Here is a 12,335-nt window from a genome sequence, read left to right as displayed (position 1 = left end):
TTAAAAAATATATATTTTTCTTTGAGACGACATGCCGACAGGCCAGAGCTGGGCAACACCGGCCCTCCAGATGTTAATGAACTACACATCCCAGGATGCTTTGCATTAGTTTTGCTATGTGGCCATGCTGAAAACTGAAACTGATGCAAGGCATGCTGGAATGTGTAGTTCATCAACATCTGGAGGGCCGGTGTTGCCCAGCCCTGCGACAGGCGGTATTTCATGCCCTACCATCCACTATGGGTGGAGGGAGAATAGGATAGTGTGCCGAGCGTAGTGCGGCACCGTGGCCGATGCATGGCGAGAGCAGCGGGCCATGCGAGGGAACGCGGTGCACTTTGACTGTGACCAATATTTTGGGGGAGAGTTTTTTTTCATTTACCCTGAAGAAACCAGGTTGATTTTGCGGCTTTAAAAAAAATGCGGAAACTCTCATAAAAATCTCACACATTTGGCCCAATGTTACTTTTTGTGAAATGCATGTCCCCTTTAATAGTAGCAGCCCCTCCTCCCTACAATAGCGTCCTGTCTTGCATATAATGATACCATTGACTTCTGTTTCTTCAGAACGGCCTTTACCGTTTGATCATCTGATGTTTGAGCACCTACAGAAGTGGGGACCGCGTAGGGAGGAGGTGAAGTTCTTCCTGCGCCATGAGGATTTCCCGGCAGAGAGCAGCGAGCAGAGTGAGTAACCTTAGTGTTATGTACATTGTTGTCTGTGTGTCAATCTCATTGTAACCCAGTTGTGTAGCTGTAGTTAGTGCGATGTCACAACTGTATGTATGCATGTAGCAAAGGGGCCCATTCAGACCTGCTCATTCTGCTCCGAATTCGGCCCCATCTCTGATGGTGCGGGACTGCGCATGCGCAGACCCACACAGCAAGTACTCGCCGCGGCGTTCACATAGTAATTGGCAGCCAGGGGCCGTTATGCGGTGGACACTTGGCATTTCATGGGCGTGTCCACAAAAAGGTCACGGCAACAATCTAATGATTTGTCCTCCGTGTGGGCACTTGCAAACGGACGTGTAAGTGTGCATCATAGCGAGGGGATCCGGTGGGGGTGGGTTTGTGTTCGCCGGGGTTGCGTTAACCTGTTCGCTAGACTCTGTATATACGCAGCCTAGCGGGCTGGTCTGAATCAGGCCTCAAATTTCAACAGTAAAAATGTTTATCAAAAATAATAAACTATAAAGGTCACATTTTAGAAAATAACTAAACTAAGCAAAATGTTTCTGTGGTTAAAGATGAAAACGGAAAGTAGAACGGGACATTCATCGGGGGATTTTATTTGTCCTAAATGAAGAGACAGATAGGTTAGAATGGAACGCTGCCCGAGTTTGGCGGTTGTGCCGGACGCCGGACGAACTGTCAGTTTTTTTAAAGTGGCAATCACATACAGGGCTAAACCAGGCCTTGCAAGTGGTTACTGCTTTAAAAAAAAAAAAACAGTCTGAGTTCCGACGGCATCTAGCACAGCCGCCAAACTCCGGCAACGGATCCCCCAGTCTGGTGAGTTCACAATGGCTACAGTTGTCGACATAGGGGGAAGGGTTTCCATTTGGCCACCTAGGGGAATAGTTTGCATGGGATTGGATCATAGGGTCAACACAAGCAAAAGGTTGACACATGAAAAGGTCAACATGAATTTTTCATGTGTTTTGTGTCCATGTTGACCCCTGAGCACGTGGACCAGCAATTTAGTGTATTTTGTACCCTCGCCAACTTTACTTTTCCCAGTCAAAATCCACTTGGATGCTTAAAAAAAAAAAAAAAAAAAAAAATACACTTATGTTCAACTTTAAATGCGACGACCATTGCCATGACAGTTGACAGTTTGCTTGTGTTGAAATTCTGTGCGTCGACATTTTGGTGTCTCCCTATTTTCCGGATCCATTTGGGCACTCGGGATTACATTTTTCTTATTTTTCTTGCTTCGCGCCACCCAAATTTTTTTTTTTTTTTTTTTATCAAGATTCCATTGTAAGGATTGTGACAGCTAAATGGTTAATCATTTATCAGTAGCAGTAGTTAGTGTCCATCTATGTCGGTGTGTGTCTATCTGCGACGATGCCCTCACCGGGCCAGCTAGGAGAACACTTGTTTGTTTATTATTTCCCCGGTTGCTACTTCCTGCACGGTTGGCCTCCCTCCAGCCAGTAAGAGTGGTGGCACAGGGTACGCCGGATTAGCGCTAAGCAGGAATTCAAGTCTCTGTTTTACTTTATGGCCTGGCATCGTGCCACCTCTTTAATTTCATGGCACTCACTTTGATGTGTATCAGGAATGATGCCACGGGCACTTACAGGTTCCAGCTCCCATTGTGCTTCCGGGGAAAGTTACTCTGTTTATGTAAACCAGCCCATTGATAGATTTGTGTCATCTCCGCTGTTGGGGCCCGTTTATAACTTCAGTGAAGTTCCAACACTTTCAAGTTTTTGTAAGCTAGATTTGACTTTGTGTTGTATATTTGGGCAGGGTCGCAGCAGCCTTCTGATCCCCTATGGTGGAGAACTGCGTTGTGACTACACCTAAAGAATAATAGTAATGGGGATAGATTGTTTTTTCTTCTGTCAATCTCATATTTATACTGGGTGTGGGTCAGTAGAGCTACCACATGAAAAAGTCAGGTTAAAAAATACCTTCTGAAAAAAAAAACATGTCTACCTTTTCCTGTGTCAACGTTTTTTTTCATGTCTGCCTTTTACTTGTGTCAACTTTTTGTCAATGTTTACCTAAAGCCTTTCGGCCTATTTCCATGTGACGGCCCATCCACTGTCGACCGTTAATGGCCGACATTTTGACTGTCATCCTAATTAGACTAATCGACTGGATTCCAATATACCTGAGGCTACAAGAATCTGGCTTTAAATTGATCGTATTGTAAACCTGTCGTGTTTAATTTAGCCTCTACCGTTAGTAAATTGGAGATCATTGTATTGTTTTTAAAACCGTTGCAGTGAATTTGAAAGTATTGAAATGAAACGACTAATACCAAGCTTCAGCTTAGCCAGGTAGTTAATGAGAGAGGTCAAGCAGACTTCACCCCTTTTACACCACCGCAAAAACCCGGGTTTTTCCCTTGTGGACACAGGTCAAGTGGTAGCTTAAAAGGGGTTAACCCGTGTCCCTTTACACAGGAATTATACCCAGGCCCTGAACAGGGTAGAACATGGGCAGGACCTGGGTAGAGGGCAGTGTAAACGGGTAAGACACGACCCGACTCCTGTTTACTGCAATGGGGGAAGCCCAATCTCCGGACCACAGCATCCTGCGGTCACCATGGAGGTTGGGCGGGGGCAGCACACAGCCTCCGCTGCTGTACTCTGCAGACAGCAATGGAGGCAGGGAGGAGGTGAATGGATGCCTGTGTGCGGCATCCATTCACCTCGCAGGGGGCTGGGGGTGCACGGGGGCTGGGGGCAGCTTAACAGCTAACCTTGGTGCTGGACATGCCCCCAGCGTGCCGATTGGTGGTGCCAGTGCTTGGAAATAATTTTAGCCTGAGGACAGGAATTAAACCCAGAAATGTTGCAGTATGATTATTTGTATACTGGATGAAAAGCCCGGTGAGTGCAGGACAATAGGCAACTATACTTTACAGATTACCTACACCGCGGCCATTTCAAACTGAAGGATGAGTGCTTGCCTATACATTACTGCTGGGGTAGCCAACTCCAGTCTTCGAGAGCTACCAACAGTGCATGTTTTCCAGGTCTCCTCACAGAATCACAAGTGAAGTAATTAGCTCCACCTGTGGATCTTTTAAAATGTGTCAGTGATTAATGAGTGCAGCTGTGCAGCAGCTAGGTTGTCTGGAAAATGTGAACTGTTGGTAGCTCTCGAGGACTGGAGTTGGCTACCACTGGTTTATTGTGTGTAATTCTATACAAAGCACAGTACAATCTTTAATTTAAAACAAAGCTTTTACTGGCAATTGTGCAAAAATAATCGCTAATAAAACCAATATACATATATTCATTTTTTTGTTTCTCCAGATGCTCGTCAAGCCCCAAATCAGCGGAATGGTCTGACAGGAGAGAAGAGGCTGGAAAATGGGGTATGTAAGATCACCTTAGATATTTATATATCGGCTAATATTGATAATTTGCTCTGTGTATCTTTTAACAAGTCGTCTGTAGTTGGTTACCGCCGGTACCATAAATCACTTATTATCTTGTGCTCATTACTATTTTGTCTGTCGCTTTTAGATTTTTCTATAAATTAACTTTGGTAAATTATCAAATACAATTGTTTCTAGAAGTCTATAATCCTATATAATAAAAGGCAAATGCTGCTCCTCACCTCTAAGGGGGTTGTTGTGTTCTGGTGGCCACTAGATGGCGACCAATTGAGAAAGTGTTGCTCCGTGACATCACATAGGGCAGGGATGGGGAACCTTTGGCCCTCCAGCTGTTGTTGAACTACACATCCCAGCAAGTCCTGCTACAGTTTTGCTATTTGGCCATGCTAAAACTGTTGGAATGTGTAGTTCAACAATAGCTGGGGGGGGGGGGCAAAGGTTCCCCATCCCTGACATAGGGTAAAATTCTGGATGGCACTGCCAATAGTTCATCGAAGCCTGGGAGACGGGCAGATATACTAAGCTTTGGCGGCAGATAAAGTACCAGCCAATCATCTCCTTTCAATTAAAATTCAAAAACAAAAAACAGTGCATATAACATAAAAGATGCTGATTGGATGATACTTAATCTCTCTCCGCTTTACCACTCGCTAAGGCATAGTACATCTTTCTACGTAGTGTGCACACATAGGAGGTGATTTAAATGGTTTTTTTTTTGCCCGTACTAATTAAGATCTGCCCAATTAAGCAATTCAGTTGTTGCGGTCTATGGACTGGTGTCTGATACGGACACTGCAAATAGTTCTCGTGTTCTATTGTCTCCCCAACATGCAGCCTAGCGAACAGTCCTGAATGAGGCCCTTAGTAAATCTCTGCTATGGAGAGGCTGCCAAGGTTTCACCTTTCACCTGGCACCAGAGTAACGGCCCACGCGATCACCAGTCTGCAATCCTAGGGCCCGATTCCGTTAGCCACGAGGCACCATCGAAGCCGTTGTGTTCTATGTTCTTGCTCATATTCCCGGCGGTAATACTAATGATTCTGCTCCGCACAGTCTGCAGCCAGGACCCTTGTCCCCCTCCGCCCTGTGACTCCGATGGAATCAGCCACTCGGCACAAATAAGTACAGAACTTTCACTCCCTTCTAGAGGAATGTATCGCGGCCTCGTCAGGAAACAAATGAGATTATCGGATGCCAGGATGCTGTGACCTTCATGTGTTTACATTCACAGTTAATAACTGACTGCTCTGAAGTTCATCTGTGTTCCAGCGGAGTCGTGATGGGGCTTTTACAGCTGTATTTTCTGTGCAAATCCTTCCATTTATCGTACGTAATAAACAGTTATCAATCAAGAGACTGGGGGGGGATCCACCGCTGTGTCCAATGTCACTGTGTGTCCATGCGCAGGGGGGCGGGGCATTGTGACCAACAGGGAAGCCCCATACACGTTAGACAGTAATGACAACGGTTTTCCCTTTAGCTCTCGGGCGATCAATATACACACATGGAACGATCACGCTAAAGATATCGTTCATTGGCATCATCCGGCCCCTGCTTGAACGTACAGTCGCTGGGGATACAGACAACACCCCGCAGGAGCACCCACCATTAACCATATGGCTGGGCACAAGCAAAAGGTCGACATGAGTTTCCACGGTTCTGTCGACATGGACACCAAATAAGTATACCGCGGCCCCTCGCATGGCTCGCTGTGCTACCCGTGCCTCGGGCAATATTATATTCCTTCTCCATGTCCTCTGGGATGGGAAAGTATGAAAGTGCGAAAAACTTATGTTGCCTTTTTCATGTCAACGTTTTGCTTGTCGACCTCTTGGCATGTCGTCATTTTAATGCATCAACTTTTTGAATGTCAACGTGCAGTGGTCGACCTTTGACTGTTGACCTAGACACTGTCCACCTAATGTCAGTCTCCCACGGATCATAACCGTAATTGCGACGCTGATGAGTTGTAATAGTGTTCTGTCCCTGTCTGCTGCCAGTATACAGCACGTGGGTCTGTGAGCAGCTCTGTTATCTGACTGTGCAGCATTGTCGCATCCTTGGGGGGGGGGGGGGGAGTCTGGGCTGGATTTATAGACTTGTACTCTGTAGAGGGGTAATTACAGAGCATGTTGGAGCCTGCTGCGCCGAACGCTCCAGGACAACACCGGGCTCTGTTGTTCTTTGGTTCCTGGCTGTTTGTTTTGTCCCTTTCCATAAAGCTGGTGGTTCTGTGGTTTTTATCGTGAAGTTATTTTGTGTCGTTTTGCTCCTAGCCGTATAATTTTACCTGCTTATCCAGCGAAACAAAAATCCCGATCTGGGAGGAACAGTATGACCTGGGCACAGATATTCCTTTACTTTTAACTATAAGTGAATCCTACTGTATACAATACTTACTAGTAAGATGACTTTGGTTCCCATATATTTCTTTTTTATCTAAATTATGTCGTCATCTTCAAGCGGAGCACTGCGCCCGTCTACGGTGTGATCAGCGACGGTCTGGGAATAACAAGGATTGGTGTCGCAGTGAAAAGGGTTCTGACCCTATTTGGAATGGTGTTCCACATCCTGGTTCACTCCAAGGACCTAGGTCAGGCATGTCCAAACTATGGCCCATCAGCTGTTGTGAAACTACAAGTCCCATCATGCCTTGCCACAGTTTTGCTATTAGGGAATGCTTAAACTATGGCAAGGCATGTTGGGATGTGTAGTTTCACAGCAGCTGGAGGGTCATAGCTTGGACATGCAGCCACAGGGGTCAGTGTCCATGTGTATAAGGCTGTGGGGCGCTATCATCCCCATATACAAAAGTACTGAAGTGCAGCTTAGAACGCAGCAACACTGGAATGTAGTGGCTCTTTTTTTATTTGGGCCCCCCCTTAGTGCCCGTGTGCCATTTTGCTAGAATATCTTTGGATGTAGCATTCATTTTTGGGGTCACGCGTGGTTTTCGCTGCTCCCAAACATCACATTTCTATTCCTGTTGCGCTATCTTGGACTAGGTCATTGTACTGACATTAATGAGTTCGGCAGGGTTAGCAGATATTTATAATTAAGATTTATAATTAAATAAATGTTTTAACTACACCTGTTGCATGCTTTTTAGCGAGCGCGGTCTCAAATCCCCCTCTTTCCAGTACACCATTTTTCTTGGGTCAGACTTCCCAAGTCCAGAGACCGCAGCTTCAGCAAAACAACTCCGCTCAGGCGCCCCTCAGGCCACTTTCAGTGACCCACCTTCCTTCCTAATTAAGAGGAAGGTTTATGCAGAGACCTTTCGGTGGCAGATGGAATGGATGATTTTGCAGCATCCCTACCACTACTGCGTTGCTATTTCCATCTACATAACAGAACTGCAACCACTTCTCCACCCTTGTCTCCAACTATCTCCGACTTCTGCCCAGTGCCGGCTAAATCTCATCACTCGCAGGCTCATTCCTTTCGCTATTCCCAGTTACAGGAGGCGTTTAGCGATGCACCCACCCTGGTGACTCCCGACCACCACCACCGCGTCCTCCTCCTTTATGCTTGCATTACATAGTAGTTAAGGCCAAATAAAGACGTGAGTCCATCGAGATCAATCCACCTTCTTACCCAAATTCGTTCAATCCAGTTCCCATCCCTCTACAGCAAAGGTGACCAAACGGTATACCTCGTTATGTCAACATGCTTTGGGTCGACCACAGAAGGTCGATGTGGCTTAGTCTACACATCTAAGGTCGACACAAGCATTAGGGTCGACATGGGGTTTTGCACTACTTCTTTTTTTAGCCGACATTTGCCAACAGGCAATATTTCATGCCCTACCATCCACTAGTGCGTGGCCATGTGAGGGTACACTTTGACGGTGTCCATGTCGACATTCAGGACAAAAAAAAGTTTAAATTTTTTTTGTTTGTTGAGCTTTTGAGTGTCGACCATTGTTGACCTAATGCTTGTCTGTTGACCTTCCAACCCTGTTGACCTTAGCCATGTCAACCAATTTCATTGGTCGGCCTAAACCACATTGACCTTCAGTGGTTGACCCAATGCATGTCGACATAATATTGGTCAACGTAATAACCCATACCCGGCCAAACCGTCCTCAAGGACCCCGAAGCCGTTCGTCTTATGCAGACCATCTGTGGATCTTTACAAAAAATTTACTACAACTGTGCACCAGCTATGGGATCTTAGGAATGTGACAGTTGGTAATGACTACAGCTGTGCACCAGCTAGGTGATCTGGGGAGTGCAACAGTTAGTAATGACTACAGCTGTGCACCAGTTATGGGATCTTAGGAATGTGACAGTTAGTAATGACTACAGCTGTGCACCAGCTAGGTGATCTGGGGAGTGCAACAGTTAGTAATGACTACAGCTGTGCACCAGTTATGGGATCTTAGGAATGTGACAGTTAGTAATGACCACACCTGTGCACCAGCTAGGTGATCTGGTAATGTGACAGTTAGTAATGACTACAGCTGTGCACCAGTTAGGGGAGCTTAGGAATGTGACAGTTGGTAATGACTACAGCTGTGCACCAGCTAGGTGATCTGGTAATGTGACAGTTAGTAATGACTACACCTGTGCACCCGCTCGGTTATCTGGGGAATGTGACGGTTAGCAATGACTGTGCCTGTGCACCAGCTAGGTGATCTGGGGAATGTGACAGTTAGTAATGACTACAGCTGATCTGGGGAATGTCACAGTTAGTAATGACTACAGCTGTGCACCAGCTAGGTGATCTGGGGAATGTGACAGTTAGTAATGACTACAGCTGTGCACCAGCCAGGTGATCTGGGGAATGTCACAGTAATGACTACAGCTGTGCACCAGCCAGGTGATCTGGGGAATGTCACAGTTAGTAATGATACTGCTGTGCACCAGCCAGGTGATCTGGGGAATGTCACAGTTAGTAATGACTACAGCTTTGCACCAGCTAGGTGATCTGGGGAGTGCAACAGTTAGTAATGACTACAGCTGTGCACCAGTTATGGGATCTTAGGAATGTGACAGTTAGTAATGACTACAGCTGTGCACCAGCTAGGGGATCTTAGGAATGTGACAGTTGGTAATGACTACAGCTGTGCACCAGCTAGGTGATCTGGTAATGTGACAGTTAGTAATGACTACAGCTGTGCACCAGCTAGGGGATCTTAGGAATGTGACAGTTGGTAATGACTACACCTGTGCACCCGCTCGGTGATCTGGGGAATGTGACAGTTAGCAATGACTGTACCTGTGCACCAGCTAGGTGATCTGGGGAATGTGACAGTTAGTAATGACTACAGCTGTGCACCAGCCAGGTGATCTGGGGAATGTCACAGTTAGTAATGACTACAGCTGTGCACCAGCTAGGTGATCTGGGGAATGTGACAGTTAGTAATGACTACAACTGTGCACCAGCCCGGTGATCTGGGGAATGTCACAGTTAGTAATGACTACAGCTGTGCACCAGCCAGGTGATCTGGGGAATGTCACAGTTAGTAATGATACAGCTGTGCACCAGCCAGGTGATCTGGGGAATGTGACAGTTAGTAATGACTACAGCTGTGCACCAGCTAGGTGATTTGGGAAACGTGGACCGTTGGTAGATCTCGAGGACCGGTTTGGCCACCCCTGGTGTTTGGTGACTTAGATGGGGAGTAGAGAAATGTGCATCTGCTGAGGACATAATCCTAGAGGAAGGCTGCACCCGAATCACCTGCAGTTATGTAACACATCAGCTGCTGCCGGTCTCCTCCTGTCCCGGTTTCCTAATTTTCTTAAATTAATGTCAACTCCTCAGCAGCCAAGCTGGTGTAAGCAATGCGCTTCCTCTCCCTGCAGCGTATTTGTCCATGTTAAATTAAATTTGTGCAAATCATTCTGAATAAATGCAAATAAAATGTAATCGGAAGGTGGCCAGATATCGCAGTGTTCCCAGCGGAGATCAGGGTGTGCAGAGGAGGGGTGGGGGGGATCCGCTGCATCCAGACCTTGTGCAGCCAGTATGGAGGGTGTAGGTCATCAAGCTGATGGGAGCTGACAGCTGGCTGATCTTGCCTTGATTAGGTGTCTGACTGCTGGCAAAATCCACTAGTCGTTTCCATCCATGATTGCTGGTCTGCACTCACAGGCAGCTTTTCATATTGATAAATCATGGTGCCAATGTCAAATTAAAATGTGCGACCGGAGAGACAGCCTTCTGGATTCCACCTAGCCGAGCGGACTTTTTCTACGGTTCGGTTATTTAACGTTCTGTTTCTGCTGTTGTCGTACGGTTTGATTTATGTTCCACCTTGGGGGCAACATAAGAAGAAACAAAACTAGGAACTGCGTCGGTGTCATGGAATTGACGCGCTTGGAAAGTGTTCAGGAGTTTTTATCCGATGGGGAATTCAGCAATATCAAAGTGTCCTCCTACACGGTCACATGGAAGAGTGTAGCCACGGTAAGGCCAAATACAGGTCTCGTTCTTGGTCTTTTGTTTGTTATCTCATCTGTTTTTTTTATGATCTGTAACCTTGTAGTAGTCGGTTGCGCGGTGCGGATCAAAGATAGGTTATACCAGGTTATCTATCCGTCTGCTATTCAATAGTTTTTAATTACATAGCTACAGAAAATGTTTTTTATGTGCGTTGTGTATAGGATTGGTGTGCAGTTGTTTTTCCCCAAATGTGTGAATTTTATGGTACAAGGTAGTCGGCTTGTTGGAGGTCCGTGTCGGCATTCATAATGTTTGCTGCGCATTGTTGTTTGTTATGATGTCAATATTGCTGAAATGTCGACCGCTAACATGTTGACATCTGTAAAATGTCGACATATAATACAGGAGCTGTTAGTGTATGTGTTGGTGGTTGAGGCTAACTGATGCGTTTCCAGTTTGGGGAGGCGGTGGGAAGAAACCTCAGGGACAGTGGGTAATCCTCTCTCTTCCCGAGCGATCCTCATTAGGGGCGACAGTCCGTGTTACAGTGATGGGGGAAACGGGAAGCTCTTTGTTTCCTGTGTCTCTGGCCTGACTAACTCATCGCTGTTATTTCCCTTCTACCATCGGCCTTGCTGAAAGCTTTAGCACGTTGTGTAATGTAATAATTTAGCACGGCACATCTTTAACCCTTTTAGTGCCCACATCCCCTGTGAGAGATGTGCAGAATGCCTGCTAAAACTGCCAGCGCCGTCACATGTGTTATATAAATTCAAATTTAAAAAAAGTTCAAAATTCAAATAAAGTTGTGTAAAAAAACAAAAGATGATATTTTCCATATGTCATTATGATGAAATGTTTGCTTGGAAATTTTCATATTTATTTTGACAAATTCATTTGGCACTCGGAGGCTTGTATTCCTATACAGATTTTCATAGTAATGGTATTTTGCGAATAAATAAGACGTAGAATTTGGGCAATTTATCATCTTCAATCGAACTCCCATTTTAGTAAATTTAGTTTCCACAGTAATAAACAAGGGAGAGTAGAAAATGTAATGTTTTTTTCAATTGTTTATAATCTAGATATATTTTCCCTCCGATTATTTTGTTTCTCTGAGGTAATACATGGGATTATTATAACTGTGCTTCAGCTCATGTTAAGCTGTGGATTGGTCGGTGGTTATATCCATATATGTCTGTTTTGTTCACCTGTGGTCAGTGAATAATTCCCAGGAATGATCAGATGACAGACGTGTTTTCTCCCTATCTGTGCAGTATATGAGTGTAAGCACATCACATCTCCCCACTATGTCTGCCTTCCCGCCAGTCACTGATAAACACTTCTACCTAACCCATTATTTCCTGTCTGACAAACACTTTTCAGCTTTAAATAGACTTTATGGAGTCCGTGGCTTCAAATTATATCTGTGTGGGTGATTACAGCTGAGTCGTTTTCACGGTGACTTCTATTTGTAATTCAATTCCAAACTTCCAGCTAATTTCCCAGGAAATCTGAGTTTCTTTGTTCCTAGCCATGGGCAGGAGGGTGGGGGAAATGTTTATTTTATAGTTGGATTGTAAGCTTGCGAGCAGGGCCCTCCTACCTCTATGTCGGTTTGTCACTACCCAGTTGGTTTTATCACAATTTCTGATTGTTAAGTGCAACAGAATTTTCTGCGCTATATAAAAAGCTGTAAATAACAGGACACCGTACATGATTTCTGGTAGACCCCTTCTAATAAATACTGTCGTTTGGCCAATAGTGCATTTCTTAAACCACTGGTTACAGACCTTTCTTTGTCCTTCAAAGTACGGGATGTGGTCATTAGGTTGACAGTCAAAAGGTTGACCA

The 12,335-nt window shown here is 45.4% G+C and overlaps 1 protein-coding gene across 3 annotated transcripts in view; it reads left to right on the top strand.

The window, feature by feature from the left end:
• PPP1R13B (protein phosphatase 1 regulatory subunit 13B) overlaps positions 1-12,335 on the top strand; it is an 84,309-nt gene that overhangs the window by 27,612 nt on the left and 44,362 nt on the right. For all 3 annotated transcript variants that reach the window (XM_083166227.1, XM_083166226.1, XM_083166228.1), the window contains exons 3-4: positions 568-687; positions 4,002-4,063. In XM_083166227.1, coding sequence (XP_083022353.1) covers positions 568-687; positions 4,002-4,063 — 182 coding nt within the window. The remainder of the gene's footprint in view (positions 1-567; positions 688-4,001; positions 4,064-12,335) is intronic.

Source organism: Crinia signifera, chromosome 12 (genome assembly GCF_055691185.1).
Source record: "Crinia signifera chromosome 12, ASM5569118v1, whole genome shotgun sequence".
NCBI classification, from domain to species: domain Eukaryota; kingdom Metazoa; phylum Chordata; class Amphibia; order Anura; family Myobatrachidae; genus Crinia; species Crinia signifera.
Note: the sequence above shows the minus strand (reverse complement) of the source record. Positions and strands in the feature narration are given on the sequence as shown.